The sequence below is a fragment of the Nipponia nippon genome, unplaced genomic scaffold (genome assembly GCF_047370975.1).
Source record: "Nipponia nippon isolate SJK-2023a ecotype South Korea unplaced genomic scaffold, ASM4737097v1 scaffold_21, whole genome shotgun sequence".
NCBI lineage: Eukaryota > Metazoa > Chordata > Aves > Pelecaniformes > Threskiornithidae > Nipponia > Nipponia nippon.
The window spans coordinates 60,111-83,487 of NW_028262338.1; the positions used below are offsets into that span (position 1 = coordinate 60,111).

The following is a 23,377-nucleotide window of genomic DNA, read 5'->3' on the forward strand; positions in this document are numbered from 1 at the left end:
CAAAAGCAGGGGGCTGTCAGGCACTGCCGACCCCTGGCCGCCCCTGTATCTAAGCACCATGGCCTGAGCGCAGAGCAGGAGGTGGGACCCAGTGCTTGGCCACAGCTCAGGGACACAGCTGGCTCTGGAGCGACTGTAGGGCTTCCCACATGGCAGACTGTGACACCCATCCTGCCCAGCAGCTCTTCCCCACGTTGTTCCTCCCCTTGAGGCTCCTGGAGCTCTGCCAGGGCACAGCACAGGGGGTCCAGCCTTGATGTGGGTGCCCTGTTGGCAGCCCCTGTGCTGCCTGGAAGGCAGGACCAGCCCTGCGGCGCTTGGCACAGGTCCCCAGCACACCCTGACCAGGGGAGGCTCCCTGCAGCTATCAAACAGCAAAGGCTGGGTGCCCTGCCATTGGCACCATGGGGAGCTGTACCCAGGGACCTGTTCCCATCAGCTCAGCCAGCGGGCCACCCAGCTGTGCCCTGCACAAGGACAACGCATGGGTTTGATGAGACACCTCCTCCAGTGTGCCAGCCTGCTGGGTGTGGGCACACGCTGCCTCCCCCCACGCCCCAAGCGCCTGCCAGAGATCCCCAAGGTCACGCCAGCCTGCATGTCATGCCTGTGCTCCACACCAGGTCCAGGCTTGCCTTCCCCTGCCCAGCTGTCCCTGCAGCTGAGCGCCAGTTCCCTGCCAGGCTCCAGCAGCGAGCACAGCCCAGGGCAGCAGCAAGCTCAGGGCTCCTGTGCCGGCCAGGCCCTTCCCAGCACCACAAACGCATTACGCAACCCATGCCTGCCCCAGGCCTGGCTCCCCAGCCCCAGGTAAACTTATCAGAGGCACACAATGGAGCCACCGCCCACAGGGTGGGTGTCTGTGGCTCAACCGAAAGGTGTCCAGCTCAGGGATGGGGCACGCACTACCCTGAGGACAGACAGAAAAGAAAAGGACCTGCTTGACAGCTGAACCAGGGGTTTTGGCACAGGGTTGGAAGGGGGCAAGAGGGCAGGCCTAGGGTACACCTCTAGAAGGAGCCGTGCCACCCAGTACCTTCCCCAAGGGCTGGTGAACTCAGGTGGGAGCAGACTTCTTGCCCTAGCCCCCTGCACCTCCCCCAGCTCCAGCTAGCCATGCCTGGGCATGACCTACCCCCGAGGGACCAGCACTGCATCCACCACCCCAGCGGCACTGCTGGCAGCCCATTCCCCAGTGGTGCAAGCCCCAGGCACTGCCTCTGCCTGCTCCCCCCGGTACCACAGGGCAATGATGGCCCTAACTTGTAGCAGTATCTGCCTACAAAGTTTTGGGGTTCCCTTTTCCACTCCAGCTCTCGGCTGCCAGGGAAGCCACCACCCCATGGGCCTGCCAGGATCTGGCGCCCAGAGCAGGTGCCCATGCCCCTAAGGACCAAGCTGCAAGGTGGAGATCCCAGGAAGGGACCCGCTCAGGAAGGAGCTGCCTAAATTAGGCAGGGATGGGGCAGCTGAGGCCACCATTCCATTCAAAGGACAACCCCATCCCCATGCTGGTTCTTACCCCCTGGTGTGGTAAGACTGTGCCACCTGGTGTAGAGCTGTAGCCCTCCGGGATAGGGAGATGGTGGCTCCCCGGGATGGGGCAGGAGGAGGTGGCTGTGCCCATTGCAGCCATGGAGCCCACATGGGTGGGGTGGGGGAGGGGCCTAAGGCCCCACCCCTCACCTGCAACTCACTCCAAGAGCAAACACCTATTGCACTACAATACCATTTGTTTTCAATACAATTACTCTTAACACAAGTATTTCTCCTTTGGTGTTTGCACTATGGGGGAGCAGCAGCAGTTCAATGTTTTTTTGCATTTCTTCCTGAAATACTAGGAAGAATATCTGAATAGATCATCCAGTAGCATTTCGAGGCCTATTTGCCTGCAGTACTCTGATATTGCTTGTGCACTTTGGGTTTTCAGTACTCCTTCCTCATGCTTTTCCTGGGGAAACTTTGCTGCTGCATGTAAGGATTTGTCCAGAGAAGGTGGAGAAGTCTCCATCTGGTCTGAGAGACCACAGAAAGTGGTCCATTAGATTGGACACTACATGCACTGTCATCACCTGCTTGAGGAATGGACCAAATATTCAGTGTAGTTACTGCATTGCCACTGAACAAAAGCAGAAATAAACATAGTCCAAGTTCAGAAAGAGGAGAACTTCTGCACCTGGGTAGAGAATGGATATTCACCTTAAGCAGTCTGCAAAAATCCCCTTCTTCCTCACAGAAAGGACTTGAGGAGCTTTTACCAGATTTAAAGAGTTACAAGAAGCTTAGAATTGTATATATGACATTTTTCTCTAGTGGGAAGTGGTCTCCGCTTTCCTAAGATCTGCTAGCAGCTGGTCACAGCGAGTCAGGTGAAGAAACCCTGCATTTACCTATGAGCTACCTATTTACCTTCTGCAAATTAAGATGCCATCAGCTGCCACATTGTCAACTCAGCCCTTATTTCCAGTCCCTGAACAAAACCTGATCTCTCAAGGAACCCATCTGGGAAAAGAGTGCTAGAAGCAGCAGAACTAAACCAGTAGGAAAAAGTAATGCACAACTGTGTTCACATGAAAAAAAAAAAAGGGCTAACAACTGGCAGGGGGAACAACTGAGCAGACCTCGTATCACAGACGACTGCATATCAAAACCCTCCACCCCAAACGCTGACTGTATCCACTTGCTAATTAGGTGACACTGAAAAGATGCATCACTGGGCACGGCAGCAGCTTCCGATGACAACAACATATAGCCTCTTCCAAAATTCTCACACACAACCTATAAATACTGTTTGCCTTTTATTGAATATTCAGGTAAATATTTCACATAATACAGGCTACATAAAGTAGAGCCACTATACGACATGAAATTTACTCAGCTTTTCCTTTTAAGTATGTAAACAATTATACATGTATTTACCACCCTAAAAGGTTGAAATCATGTAATAGCTAGTTCTCTGCTGCATACAAGGAGTGTTCAGTAGTGTTTAGCCAAAAGCACTAGTTTAATCTGATTTTAAAGTTCAAAATGGCTAAACTAACTAGAGAACAGAATCAGTTTGTATAGGTAAATCAATTTGTTCTTATACAACGGGCGATCAAGTTTCCATTGTTACAGCCCACAGAAAATTGCTTAGTTAGGCACATTAAAAAATCCCCAGGGTTCTTCAAGATCATAAAGATTCCCAAACAAGGCTAAAAAAGGATAGACCCCCTTAAATCAGTTGACGTACTTGAGATGCATGTTTCCAATGTGAGGTGCCCAGGTGCCAGGCCAAATCTACAGCAAGAAATAAAAAGACAAGTCTATTATGAAAACAAATAAAGGTTCCTTTAACAGAGTGTTTAACCACTAGAGGGAAAGCTTAAGGCTTCCCCCTAACATACAAACGGACTGTCCAAAGGCTGGGAGCCCTCTTCAGCTCTGGCCAAGGTTTAACTGACAACCTGCAAGATGCTGAGTATGAATATAAACCCTCTCGCTTATAACAAAGTCGATTACCTGGCTGAGCAGTCTTGAAATGCTGCTTATTTTACCTGAAAGGTTTGGTACAGATGGTGCCATATATTTTTTATAAACGCACATACACTTTAGGGGAAAAGTCATGCAAATGATCTCAATTCTAGGATCAAAGAACTGAAAAAAATGTCACCTATCCAAAAATGAAGAAAAACAAAACAAAGCACAACACCATAAAAAGCAAAGGTGGAAAAAGGCAGCCACACTACCTGCTGAGCATCAGTACATTCTGTTGAGTTCTGGACAACTTTGATCATGGGATTCCAGGCAGGATCTGGAGTATGGAGCCCATTAAAGAGGGGGCCTCCTGGGCCATCTGCTAGCTGAGGGTGTGAGGGTATTAGAGTGCCACCGTACATGGAAATCGGTAGGCCCTGAGGGAAAAAGAGAAAGCATTGTCAGTGAAGGCGGCACTGGTTGTGAAGGATGACCATAGTACCACATCTGCCAAGACGACAGAGACAGTTCACATCCATACGTAACATTCACCTACTGGCAAATATCTCAGCACTGTGAGGAAACGAAGCATCACTGCACACCTAGGCAGAGTATGGAATACAGTGACTCTTCAGAGCTTGAGATTCAAGTCAGTTTACCCACTTTTCTGAAATTACACCTCCCCAGTATGCAGGAGCCTCTGCACAGTGCTTTCAGATCACCCCACAAAGCCAGACACAGCAGCTCTACAAAGTGATCTCAGTGCTCCCTCCTCTCACCTCTGCAGCACACGATAACCTTCGTGCACACAGGGCTGCAGCCAGGAGCTGCATTTCAGCAAAGCCTGTAATACAGCTTGAGCCTACAAGACTCTGAGTTGAAGATTTTCTATAAATTACTAATGGCCATCTAAAATATTCTCCCAGTTCAGAAAGAGCAAGTTATAGAGCAGCTTTTTGCAATTATGAGATTTCTTTCCCGTGTTTGAATGATTGCTGCTCTGCAATTTAGAAGATCCCAAGAGCACATGCTACAGCTACTTCTGAAACATGCTGTAAGCAGGTCTGCTGTTGAGCACATCACCCTGGACCATCACCTCCAGTGGTGGCTGACTATGGCTTGGCTACATCTGTCTGCCTCAAGCTACTTTCCAGTGTTAACATACGGGCACAGACTTACAGGCGGTCCTCTCATCCTGCCGCTTCCTTAAGAAAGGCATGTAGTATTCACAGGCATGATTTGTACTGAAAGCATTAAGCAAACCTTTAATCAGCCTCAAGAGCTGATTTCCAAGCAACTGAGCATCTGAGAAAGGAAACACTAGAGAGCAATGGAGGCATTCAGCTACTTCACAAGACAACATCGGCAATCTACAAATTCTGGTTTTGTTTAAATGCGCCACCAGGCTTGGGCACCTTTTCTAGTCAGTACTAGGATGAAAGGAAGTTCAGGACTAGGTGCAGCAAGCAACAGTAGAAGAGGCACACACATAGAGTGTAAACAGTCATTTCATAGACTAAATCCAACCCTCTGTAACTTACTTTAGAAAAATCCACAAAACTATTTGGCATAGGTTGGTGGAAAATATTTGAGGGAGCCACTATTCCAGAATCATCTCTCTCCATTGGCTGATGCTGAGAAAATGTGCCCGGGTCCGACAGCTGCTGATGCATTGGATGATTTCCCATGACAGGCTGAGACCAACCTGACAAGCCTTCTGGAAAGAAGATTGAAAATGGCTGATTACAATTCATTGAAGACACTCTGGAGTAGAATTCAGCAGCTGCACACACCTACAGACATCCAAATGCTTGCTGAAAACACACAGCCACAGAGGTATCTCAGGGCTCTGCTCTGAGCAAAGGCAGACCTGCCACAGCCTACGCAAAGCAGGAAGATACTTGCAGTTTTTAGGCTAACCCATTACAGACAATGCAAACACACACGTCTTATCTGTAGCATCAAGGCCTCTCACAGGGAAGCTGCAGCAGGCAACACTATATAAGGCTGGCTACACACACACACACACACACACTTTCTTTTCCTCCAGCTCCCACATCCTCCCATGTACCATAGGAACACAGAAAAAAGTTATGCGTACGACAGGGCCAAAAATAGGGAAAGAAGAGAGACTGGTGAGGCCAGGAAAGTTTGACCAGGCACATGCCTTCTACATGTACATTCATCTTGATCCTCCAGACAAGTGTGGAGATAATGTGGACTACTAGTAATGGCAAGTTTCAGGTGTCCACAGCAGAACAGCTAGGATCCAATAAACCTCCAAGCATTGTCTGTGAGCACATACAAGCTTTTCTTGAAGAAACACAGCAATGCTGAGACACTAAGTTAACCAAAGTATGGAGGGCTTCACTGAAAATTTAACAAATACAGGACTATTAAACATTTGTCTTTAAAGTTACCAATGGAAACACTTTACACCTCAAATGCTGCAGCTCTTCCTTTCCACAAGAACCTCAAACTATCAGGAAACTGAATGTAAAACTTCAGCTGTTTCAAAGTCATTCTTTTGAAACTGGGGCTGCCTAGGAGTTACCCCATACTATTCAAGAGTCATGAGGAGATCAATGCAAAAAATCAGCATCCACAACTGTGTGTTTCTGGATGCATTAGCTGTACCACAACTAACATTTCAAAATGTTAATGGAAAACAAGCTAGAAACTTGGACCGGAGACAGTTGCCCTTTTAGGCCAAGGGTCAGACTTGGAAATGGATCCCCCCCTTAACAGATAAAAGTTGTTTACTTTTTAAATTCTCTATCATTCAATAGACTTGATATGAAATTTCTGAACTGTTCTCAGGGTTTACAAGTGTACACTGACAGATAATCTAGGCTGGGTGAGAACTACCTACATTAGAGAAAACCACAGCACTTTCATTGATAGGCACTCTCCCACCACTGACGTGAGTTTTCCCTTCAGGATGTACTACATGAAAGTTGATTACAGACTGTGGAACTTTATTCCTCCTCCCCAACTTTCTCTTCAAATGTAGTACTTCTGAAAGGCCCCAGAAGCTTCTTTAGGCTACCCTAGGCCGTACAACAGACTTACCAGATACACTGTTAACTCCAAAGGACCAAATACCGCTATGACCGACAGGAGCTGTGAAGTTGGTTCCTAAGGGCGTAGGAGTGACAGATCCTCCCTGTCGAATTCTAGCAAGCCTTTCTGTCCCAATGGGAGGGGGTACCTTTCGATCTTGATTGGCATTACCCGTTTTTGGCTGGCCCAAATTAGAAGGTGCAGAAGCAGCTGAAAGGGGTGAAGATGATCCTGAGGAAACTGATGGAATAGGAGATTCACCTGCTGAAAAGAGTATTTCTCTTGTTTAATTACACACAAAGCACACAAGCTAGCAAGCATAAATGCTATCCCCCCAATATTACCTCAAAGCAAATGATAAAAAGGTTTTAAAGGCTTTTTTGGCAAGCATTCTACAAGTCTTACACAGAAATTCTGTTCAGAGTTTATTTTAACTCTAAAATCAACATTATAACACAAATGCTTTCAGCCATCAGAATCATGTGATATTCTCATAACATAGCAATACATCTACATTAGTTACAAGAAAGAATAAGAAACATGGAAGAGTTTCAGAAAGAGGTGAAAATATCAGCCAAAATACCATAAATATATAAACAGCCTGGTTTTGGTATCTACTACTTCCAGCAGAAGAGAAATTAGACAGCTTCCCAAAGCCACATGTGTAATGTAAGAGCATAAGTCCCACCAACTTCAGAAGCGTCACTGACTCTTCTTGGGAAATCCAACTTCCTTTGAGCACTCATTTAAACATTTTGGTTCTTAAGCTCAGAGTGGCAATAAAGTTCATGAAGTGACATGAAAAGCCTCTTCACTTAAGATTCTGAATCAAAGACCCATATTTTCTGTAAAGCTACTTCCATGTTCTTCCCATTAGGAGGAAAACCCACTGTTACCTTGGATGATGCTTAAAGATTTTGGAACATTTTAAGTAACATGAAATAATTCCAGAATCCCAAATTTTTTTTTTTTTTATTTTTTTTTTAAAAAGGCAAGTATAACTTCAAACCATAGCAAACATGACATTTTCACCTAATATTACACTCATACTGTTTAGAGGGGAATCTTTAGCTTGGTATAATTACCTCCACTCCCCCACAGCTTCATACCCTCTCCTCTCAGAGCCTATGATGACAGATTTTTTGCCCAAATATGCCTTTAGTATTGTTACCAGAACTAGTGGCATTTTACATGGGAAAAAACACAAAATAGTACAGCTTGGGATTTGCACGCCATCCTCACAGCTGCTAAAAGCAATTGGAAAGCATTTTGTGCATCGCTGGGTAATTTCCTCTAAAGTTACAAATCTACTAAAGACAATAGCTATGAATTTATAGTTAACTAAGACAGACCCATGAAGTTCCTACATGAATTTGTTGCGCTTGTCCAAGGATGTGGTGAAAAATGCTGTCTGTTAAAGCTGGGAGTCCCAACAGGCGCTGGCCCTTGAAGGTAAACCCGTGCTCCTTGTATGTTTGCTGAAAAGCCTGTCAAAGGACCTGAAGAAGAAGTTGTAGAGCTGTTGGATGGATCTAGAGAGGGTAAGCCTGAAATAAACATAAATTTGATTAAATATCTCTCTTTGGGAACCTGCTTCAAAGCACCAGAGAGACCTAGTGCTCCAAATATAAAGCATCTCGTCACCTTCAGGGGTATCTGCACATGGTAAGTTCATTTTACAGGTGCACGATTCTCCCTTAGAAACCAACAGAAGGCATTTTTGTCCACTGTTTTGGCCTGAAGTTTTAACAAAAACAGCCATCCCTTTGGTCACTGAAATGAAATGATCTTAGAGGGAGGGCAAAAAAGGAAAGCTGGGAGTGGCAAGGATCTTTGTTTACAGAAAAGCCACACAAGTCAAACAGGGATACAGGGCTCTGTGAAAGTCCCAGGGGAATCCGACACCAGGGAAGTAGTTCACTGCAGTATGGTTTTTGCCATCCTATAGGTACATTAACATATAGATCGGTCAGAGAATGCTGTGCCCAGAGAAACAGGGCTGATGATGCACAGCACAACAGGCAAGGGGACTGCTTTCTACAGGGATGCATGAGAGGAAGGGAGAGATGGAGAGAAAGTTCAAAGTCCCACGAAAATTATTAGCAAGGGGGAATTGCAGTTTTTTAATAAGCTAAAGCTTTTAAGTACTTTTCCAAAATGTTGTAAAAGCTCTCATCACACATTATTACCTGAAATCAGAAATGGGCATGGCCATACGTTCACCTGAGTTTTGGGTTTAGTTTCAAGGGCCTATTAAACAAGACTAGTTTGAAAACTATTTAAACAGTTGAAAATGACCACAACCAGGACCAGCCTACATTGCTGCAGAGCAAGGTTGAAGGTTGTATCTACTTAGACCACAGCAGTCTGCAAACAGCAGTGGTGACAGGCAATACCTTAGGTCATAGACTAGAGGTGCATCTTTCATCGCCTGGATACGTTCCTGAAAGCCAGGTCTTTTCCCCCCAATATTATCAACCACGTCAACCTGATTTACTGATTCTAGAAGTGCCAGATCCAACCTGCTGACATTGACAGAAATGACTCACTGGATTTGAAAGAGGTATTTTTCTCACTAGCCCTACCCCAAAGGTTAAAAAAGAGAAGACTCCATTACAGACAAGGGAAATAAATCACCACCACCAACAGAACATGGGGTGCTCAGATGAGGGAACCTGAGCATTGGGAGGACAATCTTTCCGGATTTGTCACAGCACAAAGTGCAAGACTCCATCGCTATGAGGAGGATGCTAATGCCTGCACAGCTGCAGACTGGCCTCCAGCACGAAGCTTAGCTGTAAGCAGATTGCAACACCTCCAGCTGAGATCCCTCCCTGTGCATCTGCCACGGAGGTACTGATGGGACACTCTTGCTAAGCCTCCATCCACAAAAGTCAACTCAGAGGTAGTCAAAAGGCCCCTATGGTGACCGATTCCACCACACATCAAAAACAAGTTGCCAGCTGGCTGACAAACTGCTGAAGATCCCAAGTCTCTGCCCCATACAGGAGGGGTAACAGAGCTGCTGCTGCCCATGGGGAATGCTGGTTTCCTTAACGAAGAACAAGGCAGAGATTATGACAAAAATAGCTCTTCTGCAGAAGAGAGATGCCCAGCTGTGTCTTTTGAAGGCTTGGTAGGATGGGTACACAGCTTTCAAAGTGCAATGACTGTACAGCCAAGACCATTTCATCACTGCTGCATATTTTGTACAGCCTGAAGGAAGTGTGACAGCCAGACACGCAGAAGTTCAACAGAGTAGTCAGTTTTCAGGTTGTAAAGAACACTTTTTATCATTATCTTGCCTTTCATAAAAGTGGATTAAGAAAACCTTTGCTCAATTTTAAAAATGGCTTCTGTGGACAACGACTTACAGAATCCTGATTTCAGTAATGAGTTTCCTATTCATGTACTTACCAACAAAATCAGGTTTTGTAACACTAAAACCTTTTGCAATACTATACTCTGCAGTTACTTGGGCCATGAATTCAAACTCTTCATCATGCTCTGAAAGCGTAACTGAGCTTTCAAGACGGGTGTATCAATCTCAAAAACTCTGCTCAAAATTCAGTTTATCAAAGCCCTCCAGTTACTGCAAGGGCTACCTCCACCTTTAGGGAAATAGCCACACGCAACACTTCGTCACTCCATGTAAAACAGGGAGCCCAGCCATCTCATGCAACTTCATACTCATGTGCTGCTTCCTAAGGTGGCAAATTTCAAGTTTGTGATACCTTTTAATGCCATGTGAGCAAGGTCTCAAACCCCTTCTTAAAATGCAGAGGAAAAGTAACAAATAGACTTCTTTTGGTCTTCTCCACAGCCTCCCCAAATGGTTGGGCTAAGTCTGCCCTCGATCTGCAAGCTGCTAGGACAAGAGATCTAAAGACACAAGTGAGACAAAAGGCCATTTCCAGAACAGATCCACAGCCGGTGAGGAGATCTGCACATGTATCTATGCCGCAAAGGGGCTGGTGAATCAGAGAAAACTAGAGCTGCAACTGAGCTTATCCATGAACAGGAAAAGCTGAGTACCCAAACTCCACCCTGAGGTGACAACTTGTTAAGAAGCTGGTTTAGTGCACAATCTAATTATATTAAATCTCCACCAGATCAGCTTAGAGGTGATCACCAAGAGTTGTTGATTTGTGGAAAAATTTGCCACAGCCCAACTGTGCAGGACAGGCACAAAAGACAAACCTCTGCTCCGTCAAGCGTAGAGTCACAGTCGAGATTCAGGATTGGTGACCACCTGCTTTGATGGCCATTACTACTCCCTCTCATCACACAGAAGTATACTGAATTGCCAGGCAAGGCCCAGACTGCTCCTGGTCCATCGCACTACTGCCAAAGCATAAGCCAGCAGTGACTGGCCCTTCTTCCCCCTTCTCAAAATCTCATGAAACCTGCCACCAAACCCTATGGAAACAGCCAAGGTAGTCCCCAGTTCAACCCACCTCAGAGGCTGAGCTGAACAGAAAGGTCTGTCACCCAGGGAAGAGCCAGTGAATGAGATGGGTGGACAGACCACAGGACCACACTTATGCTCCGAGGGAAGGCATCGGAAAGGTCCCTCAGCCAGCCGTCCCCGCTGCTTTCCTTACTATCACACCTTCAAAACATCCCCTTCTCCCCAGGCTCTCCTAACCACCCCCCACCCCCCTCATGTGACAGAATTTAGATTCTGAAACAAAAGGTGATCAAAAGCAGTACTAAGTAGAATAACATTAAATGAATCAACCAAGTACCTGACTAACCAGTCACCTCCTGCCAAGCAGAATTTTTAGCGGCCCATCTACCTATTTGCAGTTTTTCTTCACTTTGCAATATCGTAATCAAATTCTAGCTCAGAAAAAATGTGTTCTGTCCAAATATCTTTGTCCTTCAGTTGAGAATGACTTCACACTTATCTCCCCAAAGTAAACCATGTGAGTATCTACCTAACCTTTTTAACTCAGGGAAGACACAGATTTAGACTACCTTTTAAATACTTACAGTCATTTAAGGATAGATAAAGGACCAAGAAATTTTTCCCAATGACAAACAGATGACTTAGCATAAGGGAACAGCAAAATTTTTTGCTGCTATGGGAAGTCCCAGTCAGCCATCTTTGTATACGCAGGATGCAATCATCAAAAAAATCAGCAGATCCCATGTGCCATAAGCTTCCTTCCCCAGGGATTATTCCAGCAACAGCCAACTCCCAGTTTAGAGCACTGCAGAGAAAAAGCTGAGCCAATGTAAAATGTTTCTGGATTCTGCTGAGGAGGGTCTGGCAATTCTTTTATTAGCAACCTATCTGATGAACAAGGTCCAGTTACTTTACCTTCCACAGCCTTAGTTATATCTGGTTCTGCTTACTGCACTGAAACTGGACGTGGCACTAGGTATTCACTCACTTTGCAGAGCTACACAGCCCAAATTAAACTATTAAGAAAACTGCAGTCATAGCAAACATCCCAGTTTTGTGGTTAAAGATAGTCAGAGAGAAGTGTTCTGGTTCTCAGAAGTCCTGCACGTTTGTAAATCAACCGAGAGGAATGGGAATGCTGAAAACCTTCTTTCCTCACTACCATGTCTTCCAAATGCCCCCTTCTCCTTTAGTCTGAAAGTCAAACTACTTGACTTGTCCCAATCCAGCATTCAAGTCCTGAAGTGTTAGCCCAAATATCTAACATACACTGCAGGGGTAAAAACAACTTCAAAGCAAGGCTCTCCAGCTTCAAGGCACCATAAAGCCATTATGGCAAGAATGGAGAACAGGGTGGCACAGACTAGATTTCTTGAGGGTCTCTTCCAGCCAAATGGGTGCAGTCCGTTGCCTGCAACATAGTTTGAACACTAAGATGATAATAATCCTTTAGGCAGAGCACAGCAAGGGCAGGGAGCTCACTGTAAGTGTTCCTAACTCATTTCAAATAAATGCAGATAAGCTTGAACTGCTATACTTAACAGCAGAAGGACAGTAACTTCCTAATAAAACACACCACACAGTAGCACACCAATTTCCCAAAGCACAACATAAGCTTATTAAAATCCCAGCGCCATATCAAGAGAAAAAAAGTACAGGGAGTTTACCCTCACTGAGTCAAGCTAGAGTCTCAGATAAAATATTGAACCACTGTATGCAGTCACTCCTGCAGCTGGAACCTGTCAAGACCCCTGGCCCCGCTGTTTCAGGTCTGGTATCACCCAACCCTATGTTCCATTCCAACCCAAAAGCTAAAATCAATGCCCTCTGAACTCATTTACAAACAGGTGGAAACATTCCTGTGTCTTACAGAGGACAAGCAATGCAACATCTGCAATGTTCCCAACACCTAACATCCTAGAAGAGCTGAAGAAAAGAGGAAAAAAATCGTCATCAACATTTTAAAGAGCACTTGGAAAAAATAGTCCATCCTCGTTACTTGAGTATTCTCTGTCATTTTTAAACTACTTCTCAACCAGTTTGAGATGATCAAAGTGTAATGGTTGGAGAAAGAATTCTGTCCAGTGCATGACTTACCTACAGGACTAGTCGAAACCCGTTGGGAAGGTGGCCTGAAACCAGGAGCCTTGGAGTTGTCAGGATGCATGTTTTCCACATGTCCTAGCACAGAGTTATTCAGAAAGGTAGACTGAACAGTGAAAGATGGGTCAGCTGCTGCTCGGGTAGAGAGTGGACAGTCTCCCCATCCTTGGTTAGCTGGCACCTGGTTGCTATCAAAAAGACTACTAAAGTGATTGAAGAGCGTTGCTGGCCCAAAGGTAGGAGGCAATGATTTGTTTGCTGGGTTAATGTGCATCTGAGAACCGTTCATAACGTTCATGGCTGACGAAAGCTGCACTGCAGCAGGTGGACCTTGAGAAGGTGTTAAAGGAACTTGATTTGTAACAAAAATAGACTGAGGGTCTTGATGGAGGTTTGCATTTGGTACCACTGAATAGAAAGAACCTCTGGACTGCATCCTGTGAGTAACTCGAGGCGCTGGTACAGCTACTTGAGGTAAGTTACTGTTGTCCTGATTATCTGCAACAACTGACCTGGGTGACGCTAAGCTTAAAGGAGCAGTTTCTGAGCTGGATGAAAAAGGCATCGACATGGAAGGATTGATCTCTGACATGCTGGTTGGCAGTATTTCATCTTGGACATTATTTAGTGGTGCAGGGCTGCTCGATGGGTGAGTTTCAGCGACTCCTGAGTTGCTGCTAGCTGACATACTGCAGCTACTTGCAACCGAAGATGGCGTGCACACATTTGCAGCGGGCTGGTCTGGTGCTGACACCTTCTCTTTGGGTGCTGAGACAGCTGAGAAAGAGTCCACTTTAAGTGCAGAATTCTGCGTTTGTGGAGCATTAGATGGCAGAAATGCTGTGGGCACTTGCCCATTGTTTGGGGGGGCAGAGGAAGCTGAAGGCAGAGTGCTACTGGTGCTCGTCACAGTTGAGATTGCTGTTGCTGCAGCACTCGTCTTGGGAACGCAGGCAAACAACTGCTTTCTGACTGAAGAGGGAGTCCGATTACTTGTTACACACAGCGGTTGGGTGGAAGCAGCTACAGAAGAAACAGTAATGGGACAACTAGAAGTAGCTAATCCAGGAGACTCCGTCTGTAAAATATTTCCATTCTGACTACCTACACGACTCGAACTATTATGCTTTGGAGAGCTGTTTGTGCTGCCTGGGTTAACTGGTCTCACTGGGAATGGTCCCCAAGTGTTTGGTGAAGGTGAAAAAGTTCCTCCAAATTGGGCCATAGGTAAGCGAGGGTGCCGGATCTGTTGCATAGTTTGGGCAGCCAGCAAGGCAAAATGAGGGTGAGAATAAGCTAGAGGAAGAGACACCGGAAAAGATGAGCGCACATTCGCTGGGACATTCTTGTTTAATTTGTTAGTAGGCTGGAAAGTAGATAGTGTTGATGACTGCGATGTGACTAGGGGCGGTGCTCCAAGAGGAAAGGAGTTCTTGTTTGAAGCAGTCGCAGTGCTGACTCCAGATGAAAAGTTTGCATGGATTGATTTGGTACTCGAAGCAGGTGTTCTTATGTGAGTTTTAGGAATCAAGTCTTCCAGTTCCTTGGCAGGATCTTGAATAAGGGCATTGATGAGTTGCACTGCGTATCGCGTTGACTCTGTACCACCCCTAGATTAAATACAAACATATTTATCTTTTGCAAAAGGAAACCCCACTTTCTGCAACATTCCGTAGCCTCAATTTTATACTGATGTGTAAGTCTACTGCATGTTTACTCCAGTAAGTTATTTCTTGACTTTTGTGTATCTTAAGGATTACCTTTGAAGAAGTAGACCTTCAGCATATCTTGGTAGGAGTAATATATGTTCTATTCTAGTACCAAGAAGCTAAATATGTCCCATCTTAAAAAGCAAACTTCTTAATAAATGACATTGTGGACTAACTCAAGACTTTCATTTCTAGATACTGTACCTTATAGTGATCATTCTCTCTCCATTCTTATCTTTTTGCTTATCAACATCAATATGGGCACCAGTGACATCTTGAATTGCTGTGATGTTGCACCCACCTCTTCCCATTATTCTAGATACAACAGAAGCTGGGACGGATAATTTCTTTGACCTATATCACAAAGATCACAAATCTGTGAAACGTATTCAAACTTTACAGGCATACAAAAATCCCTTGCTGTCTGACAGGTGGCTGAATCAATATTCTTAACTTTCAGGGCAGCAAGTGGTTTTCTGCTGATATTTTCTTCATCCTTTGGAGCCTCTCTAACTCCCCTGCCCCCCTCAAATTACTCATCATCCTCAGTACCTGACAAGGATTCTCCAGAAGCATTTATTCCACCACTGCTATAATACAGATGTATGTGCCTCACACTGCTTCAGAAACACTTTTGGATTTTATCTTATGTACCTTCAAATCCTTAGCTTATCAACCTAAATTTACATAAATAGCGCTGCTTCGAATATAAAAGACCACAGCTTAGCTACTTTGATCCTTTACAGCAAGGGTTTATAGCAAGGAGAAGATGGTTTTCCAATGTTTTCCCAGTGATCAGCTCTGTAATACCACTTGCATTCACAACCCTTTCAGTATCCAGCTCTCTCAGACCTCGAGATCTGAAACTTTTTTCGTGATTTATTAGTGACACTACATAAGGTGGATGGCGGACAGTTAAACTGTGCAGTTCTGTGATTTAAGGAGCTGCTGGAAGCCACTGTGAAAGCAGCACAGATTTTCAGAAGCAGGCTTACTGTCAGGCCACAACAGAGTAACCCATGGGTTCAGCAAAATAAGTCAATTTAGGATTTTTCTAATGCACATGGTATTGGTGGGTCAGCGCAGGCATACAGTACTGGGAAATCTTTGAATGCGAGCTATGCTTTCATTCAGACCCCAGCCAAGGTCTCTCTGGGCCAGCACTGTCCCCAGACTTTAAAGGCTGGACCTCTCAAGCCCATACACTGTTTTCAAGCTTGCCAGTGATGTGCAATAGTTCAACGCTGAATAATTAGACAGGATTCAAAGGGGTTTCAGAAACCACTGTGATCACAGTGCAGGCGCCTCTGAACACTGTACAGATCATCACCACCCCCTGGAAAAGGCTGCCAGCTTCACCTAGCTTGGAAACTTGTAAGTAACTTGATCCTCAGGCAATTGTTTCTCACTTAATAGGACTTAAAGGAAATCCATTTTATTTTAAACAAATCTAAATACATGTAAATGTTCTAAAGCATCACCTCATCTTGCCAAGGTGATTTTTTTCTTTCCCCCTCTCCTGCCAGGAGAACATGCTGTAACTCTCCCCCATCCCCAGAAACCAGCTCCTCAGAGCACGCATCCAGCTCTCCTCCCAAGGCTGTTTGGGAAGCTTTGGGCTTTCTTCCCCCCTCTACCCCCAAAGCTCCTCTCTCAAACTAGGCATCCCAGTCACTCCCTCCCCAAACCAGGGCTTCCATCATCACCTAACTTTCAACTCACATTATTCACAGGGCTCCTGTAAAGTAAATTTACTCCTGTAAAGTACGGTTGTACCTTGGTCTGCTTCCACCTCAGCCCACTAGGAACCCCAGGCCACCACCCATGGAAACATTCCTCATACAGGAGAGCTCACCCCAGTGCCCAGGCCCCCACCCACCCCTCACCCACTGCTGCTTCCCTCCCTACCCGCCAAGCTTAATCGTTTTTACCTTGAGATGTGCCCAAAACAGTACCTTTTTGCTCCTGAACAGCAGCGCCCTCCTCTCTGCAGCTGAAATTGCTCAATTGGTGCTGGCTGCAGAGTGTTGCTAGGGGGAGGGTCTTTCAAAACTCTGCCTACTTGCCTGTCAAGGGCAAAAGGGATGTTTTCATTGATTACTTCTTTGACAGACATCCCTTCTAGCCAGGGGGTTACTCACAGGGAGAGGAGGTGAGAATTCTTGCTGAGACCAGGAGAGATTTTAGGAGAGAAAGGCATGCAGCTCCTGGGCCTTTTGGATACGCATCAAAATGCTCTTTGATAGGATGCATGCTTTGTTCAGTCAGGGCACAGCAAACACCAGTGCAGAACACTTTATGGACATGTTCGTTATGACACAAGGCCTGATTCCTCAAGGATGAGGAAAGGTTGGGTTTTGGATGCCATTTCTAGAACCCTACCATCTCCAGCAGAAGAGCAGACAATACCCAACCAAGCAGTTGAGTTGAGCCTATGAGACCCAGGAGGAGAGATGGAGCAGCTCCAGGGTCATGGCGGGGTCTGTGTGCAGCCCTGGAAAAGCCAGCTGCCTGTTTAATGGTTTCACGCCTGCATGACTCACCAAGTGGTGGGCAGTCTGCAACCATACATTAAGCAAGGCTGTGTCACAATGGAGAACCCCATTTGCAAACACAACAAAGGGCAGAGACCGAACCAATTCTCAAAGGGTTCAAACACTTAAATTTTCAGATTAAACTGCCTTTTTAACCTTTATTAAGAACAGTCTGTGGCTTCCACTAATCTGAATACATTAAATCCTCCATACAATTATGTTCTTTGTACATAGCCTAAAATTTTCTAAAATGAGCATATTTGGTCACTACCATTGCAGAACACAAAAGCAGGAGGGCATCGTAAGTGCACCCAAAGCATCTGACACTTGTATGTTCATTCTGTATTCCTTTTTGATAAAGGGAACAAAAAAAAGGAAAGTCAGATGATCATTTCTACTTACAAGTAGTAGACATCATAAAGATTACAGGAAAGATACTGGCGTGTTAATGGCCATACAATAAAAAAAACAGTACATTTTCAAAGGGAAAGTTTACTTTACAGAAAGTCTTTAAATCTAATTGCACCTCTAGCACTCACTTTGCTGATTCCATGGAAATTTTTGTCATCTTCATCTAGGTCACCACGCAAAGCACAATTAATTTTAGCCTTGAAGAGATCATCTACCTCTCCTCTACTAACATCCATCCTGCCTTTAGTTCATGTGCAAGCAATCATCTGCTGTAGGGGCTTTTCACTGCCATCTGCTCCCTCCCCCTTTTATCTTATCCCCACATCCTTTACTCCACTGAAGTCACAGGTAAAGAAAACCCTTGTGCCAAATAAAATGTTCGTGTCATATTGACATGAAGTTAGTGAGGAGTTACTACAAATTAGGACTGCAATTTGTTTTCACAGCACTGCAAGAGTAAGGGGGGTAGATATTTTATAAATTAATTATACAATTAAATAAGCTTGCTAGACATTTTATATTTGAGAAAAATTTACAAGCTAAAAAGCTCACAGACAGTTTTTAAAAATAGAATTAAAGTCTTTACCTTCTAACCACTTCTTTCCAGCCTTCTTCTCTTTTCTGGCCTCTTTTAGGACTAGTCAGATTCAGCTTTACATTTGGAGAGGTCAGAGGCAGGGAAACAGGCTTATAAGTAGTTGACAAAGAATTTGAATGACCTTCGCCATCAAGTCTGGGAACAGAAATGTGCTGATTACAAATTACAGAATAAAATGACAGAATTATAGCATACATTTCTGCAACTTAAAACTACTAGCATGAACTGCTTTCATTCTTATTTTCTACCAGGAACAACTGTTGGGTGACTTCATAGGTAGTTTTTTTACCTTTTAATCCACAGCCTATACCCTTCCTCCAAAAAGTGGAGTGCTAAACTGAATGAAGTAATACCAGAAGCACAAAGGACATCAGACTAAAATAGTTTATAACAGGTAGTACACAGCCACTTAGGCACATCCTAATTATGTGTCTATACTGTGTTCTCCTTTTTGAATAGCTTTTTAAGAAAAGGTACTTTGGTAATAATGTCTCTTTCTTACTAAGTACTTGAAAACGTCTGTTTTTCAGCTCTCATTGGAAAGTGCTGCTACCCCTCACCTCCCATTTTATGAATGGGTAACTGGCACAGATATTTGAGCATGTTTAAGTCCCAGTGACATCAATTTGAAAGGAGGTGCCCAAATATCATTACCTGTACTAATACAGTTCTAGCAATAGTCTAGTGATACAAACAACGCAAAGTTTGGGTGAGAAAGAAAAAGAGAAAGAGAGAACAGGCAACCTCTTGTCAGGCTAATTGATCTACGTGGAGGTGAAAAAAAGCAGCATTGGGAGCTTACAAGTTTATCTGCAGCACTGAAGCATAGGCAGCAATCTTCACAAGTCATTGAAAAACTAGCCTTATGTCATTTGACCCAGCAAATCTATGGCATAGCTGGGAAATTTACAGAGGACCTCATGCTTCAGCTATCCTGCTGAGCATCACTCCTCCTCTTTACTATATGCAAGTTTTTATTCATCCATTTTATTCCCCATTCTTTACAGCATTTTACATTCATTGTGTCTTCTTGCAGGCGCACTGTCTGTTTACACTACACTTTATACAAACTTCAGATATCTATCCACATTTAAGTAACCCAAGCATACTGATTATATGAAAAGCAACGTTTAGACAATATGCCTTTTAAAATGGCAGCATTTTCTCTCTTTACCTTAATAAGTTCTAGCTCTCTGATAATACACCTGCCCAAGGCATTTGAAAGTTCTATGGAGAACTTTACTTGTCCTCAGATAACTGTAAGATTGAGGCAAAGAGAACAAGAAAAAGCATATGAAAGAAAAGAACGAAATCCACTGTGGAATATCGATTCCAGAGTAGACTTTAAAAGCTTTTTTCTGCTTTGTCTGAAAATGCCTAGGTATGTTTTCAGAAAAGCATCGTTACGGAGTCTGAGTTTAAGTTTCAATTACAGTAGCCTTGTCATCAGCATGTCTACAACTAAAGACAAGAGGAATTTGGGAAGAGAAAATTTAGAAATTATTTTCAGACAAAGTCTGCCTAGTGCAAGAGCCAAAAAGCACCTGCAGAAGTTAATAAAATATACAAGCCCCATTTTGATATTTATATACTGTCTTATTTCTTAGGTGTACTTTATCTAACAGAAGCACTGCTTCTAACAAGGAGTTAGAAGTATGCATTCAGTTAGTCCTGCTGTAGCGAACTGCACAGGATTCCAAGGCTTTTGTAGGAAACCTTGGACAAAAGTTCCAAGGTAGAAACAATTTCTGTTCATAAAACAGAACATAGACAAAATCCAATTTCTAACATTCCTAAGGGTAATCCAAAACGCACACACCTCCCAACCACAAGGGCTGACAAATCCACTCAATTCTGCACCTAACTTTAATCTGGGGAAAAAAAGAAAAGAAAACAGAACATCCTGACTCTCTTTCCACTCCCAGACAAATGCCTCAATCAATCTGGCACCAGCCCTCTCGCTTGCTGCCCTTTTTGATCATGTAATGTTTGCATTCTTGGCATGCTGGGTTCTCAGTCAGACAGGTGTCCTGTAGATCAACCCCTGTACCCTCTCCCCTCCCTTAATGCAGGAAAAGAAAAGAAAAAACTATGGAGGATCAGATTCATACTACTTATGTAAAAATAAGCAAAGACTAACGATTCAGATGGCATCTAAGCTTTTTGATTCAGATCAATGTTCTGTAACACCAGAAACCGGTGTTATAAAAGTTATTAGCTCATTCCCTGGCAACTGAATGATCTTCCAAACCATTCATATGGCCTCTGTACATTTACTGAGTTCTTCTGACTCTCACCTCTGGCTCGACAAGGTTAAATCAAACTGGCCATCAACCTGGCAGGTGAAATGCTCAGAGTCATCAACTTCTTCCCTCCTTAAAACAAAGAGATTGCAATTCAAATGAGCTAATGAAGAAACCATAAAACAATCAAAAGGTAATGAAACCACTTCTGTGAACAGATTATAAGTAAAGCTGGCACTTCCTTTTTAAATTTCCAGCATATTCACTTTAAAATCTATTCTAATAAAGTTGACAATGTAACATGGATGCTTAAGCAGCACAGAGAAAACTGGCTGTTTTGCTGAAGTAGTATTAAAAACTAGCCAGTAATGCCAAAAAATCTTATCTTTACCATTTTAAAGAGGTTGCGTTCAACAAAGCTGACAGTGTTAATTAATAGCTATGCAAATAAAGGAAACTCAGATTTTCAAGACTTTGGCAATGTACCAGCTGGTGTAAAGCTTAAGCTACAGAAAATTTACATTGGCATAGGTAAAATCCTGTGAAACAATAACGAAGCAAGACGGCAGTCTCACCTCGTTGGTGTTTTTGAAGCAGAGGTGCTCGTTTTTTCTTCCTGAGAGGGGATAAGCAATGAGGCATAGCGCCGCTCAGAGGAATTTGTATCCATTGTGAAGTTCAACTCTTGGCTTTTACCTCCACTGCTACTTTCGCTATTGCAATCTGTGCTATCCAAGTTATCTGAATCACTGTTCCCACTTGCACCACCACCTCTTGGCTCTCCATTTATTTTATTTTTATCTGCTTTTTGCTGTGCTAGAGATATATGCTGATCTGGCAAAATGATCTGCATATTCTGAGGAGTCTCTTTTGTTTTATTTTTCTTATTTTTTCTATTTGTGCTGGGGGTAGTCACCACGTTAGCTCTCTTCTTCCCAAAGGCATTTGTGAAAGTAGTTGAAGTCGCAGAAATTCCAATTGTGGTTGTAGTAGTTGCACTAGGAGGCTCTATAGGAACTTCTTGCTCCACTGAAAGAAATACAGTTGATACATAATCAAAACCCACAAAATATAGAAAACAGTGCCCTGACTGAAGACACTACAGCTGAAGTTATGCTCCTTGCTGAGCTTGTAAGACTATGTGCACCACATTCAGCCGTAAATCCTCCAAGAGTGAAAGACTTTTGGGAACAAAGGATTGGGAAAAAAGCAAACAAAGGAGTTTTGCCAGGAACACTGACTGCAGAGTGAGGAACGAGGGCATAAGCTATGCAACAATGTCACCGTACCTGAGAAGCCAGCTTTCAAACAGATTCCCTTACCTAGATGGTTAAAAAAAGGCACCCCCACAACTACATTGTTCATAGAAACACTTGTTCTTTACCTTCATCATCATTTTCTTCTTCATCATCATCTTCTTGCAGTTCCAGAGTTTCTTTAGGCTTGTTTTCTTCATCTTCTTCTTGCTTTCTTTTTTGTTCCTCTTTCTTCTTCTTTCTCTTTTCTTTTCTTTTCTCCCTTTTAGCTGCCAGAGCTTGCTTTCTGCTCTCCTCTCTTGACTATGTACGAGAAAAGGATCCATATTTAAACATTTTCACACAGACTAGATTATATTTATAATTCAGATCTTTCCTAGAAATCTGGGGGGAGGGAGAAAGGAGAGAGCACGATGAACTAGAATAACTGTCACACACTGAATCATTATGCAGAAACTGGGCAGACCTTATGGAACAACAGGACTAGTTGGTCCCAAAACTTCTAAGGAATGACAGCAAAATAACAACCAAAGCAGGGTACTATAAAAATATAATTTTACTGGAAAACCAGCAAAATCTCTCATCATCTCAGTCCTTTCTCAAAAAACATTTAATAGCCTCATTAATATTTTTTCAGCAATGTTCACATCTTTGACTCAAAAAGATCTCCCAGAGTATTGTACAGAAAAAACTGCTATCATTTTAACCACTTTTTTTTTTAATATATGAATCAGTCAAGTCAACTATGCTATACTGTAGCTTTGCACAGCAACTGATAGGTGTTTAACAAGTCAGCAACCTGGAAAATTTAATAAATTAATATGGAACTTGTTCATCAAAAATTTTAAGAGCATCCATGGAGAGAGCCCACTAAAGAGTGCTTAAGAAGTGTCTGCATTACTCTGGGACACTTCACAGTATTCTCAGTGAGGGAGAAGTTGATTTTCCCCACTATCTGCTCAACTCCATATAGGTCATCAGGCAGCTTGTAGGCTCTCTTTTGTAACAGTGAGTAGAAGTCCATAAAATACTTACGGACTACATCTTACACAATATATAACATACCATGTACCACACCACCGAGACTGAAGACCTCCCTTATTCACACGTCATCTGCGCTGAAGTAATGCAAGAGAGCTACTACCTAAGGTAATTATTGCCAAGTCCAAGCTTTCTTAAAAAGGACAACAGAATGGCTGAAGCAGAAGTCAGTTCTAATTTGCCACCCTCAGTACACGCTTCACTTTTTGTATATTATAGGAAGGAAAGCACATACAGTCACAGCATGAAGAACTACTGCCCCAAGAAGCACAAACAGGAAATACGGCCAATAGATTAATACATAGTTCAAACTGTTATGCTACACAACAGCACTTCTCTACTCACTTTTTCCAGGTCTAGCTCCTTCAGCAATATAGTTGCATTCTTATTTGCTTCTGCAGCCTGCTGGTCTTTAGCTTTCACAATTGTCTCCACACACTGGTGACACTTTTTCAACAGGTCCTGGAACGCAAACTTGTCTTACTACCTCCATAATAAACTAAAATTGAGGAGTAAGGTTTGCTCTACAAACATGAGATTAGCTTCCCTGTA

General features: G+C 43.7%; 1 protein-coding gene across 23 annotated transcripts in view; it reads right to left on the reverse strand.

Moving 5' to 3' along the window:
• Positions 1-23,377, reverse strand: part of ANKHD1 (ankyrin repeat and KH domain containing 1) — a 122,409-nt gene that overhangs the window by 586 nt on the left and 98,446 nt on the right. For 8 of the 23 annotated variants that reach the window (XM_087760094.1, XM_087760087.1, XM_087760107.1 and 5 more), the window contains 12 exons: positions 23,171-23,287; positions 21,913-22,087; positions 21,104-21,557; positions 20,583-20,660; positions 18,274-18,420; positions 16,698-16,808; positions 14,947-15,096; positions 13,028-14,643; positions 7,872-8,066; positions 6,529-6,783; positions 4,998-5,173; positions 3,729-3,893 (listed from right to left, as the gene is read on the reverse strand). In XM_087760094.1, coding sequence (XP_087616220.1) covers positions 3,729-3,893; positions 4,998-5,173; positions 6,529-6,783; positions 7,872-8,066; positions 13,028-14,643; positions 14,947-15,096; positions 16,698-16,808; positions 18,274-18,420; positions 20,583-20,660; positions 21,104-21,557; positions 21,913-22,087; positions 23,171-23,287 — 3,639 coding nt within the window. Of the gene's footprint in view, positions 1-2; positions 3,280-3,728; positions 3,894-4,997; positions 5,174-5,623; positions 5,827-6,528; positions 6,784-7,871; positions 8,067-13,027; positions 14,644-14,946; positions 15,097-16,697; positions 16,809-18,273; positions 18,421-20,582; positions 20,661-21,103; positions 21,558-21,912; positions 22,088-23,170; positions 23,288-23,377 lie in introns of those variants that run through there. The other 15 variants (XM_087760098.1, XM_087760101.1, XM_087760097.1 and 12 more) reach the window with 14 other exon arrangements.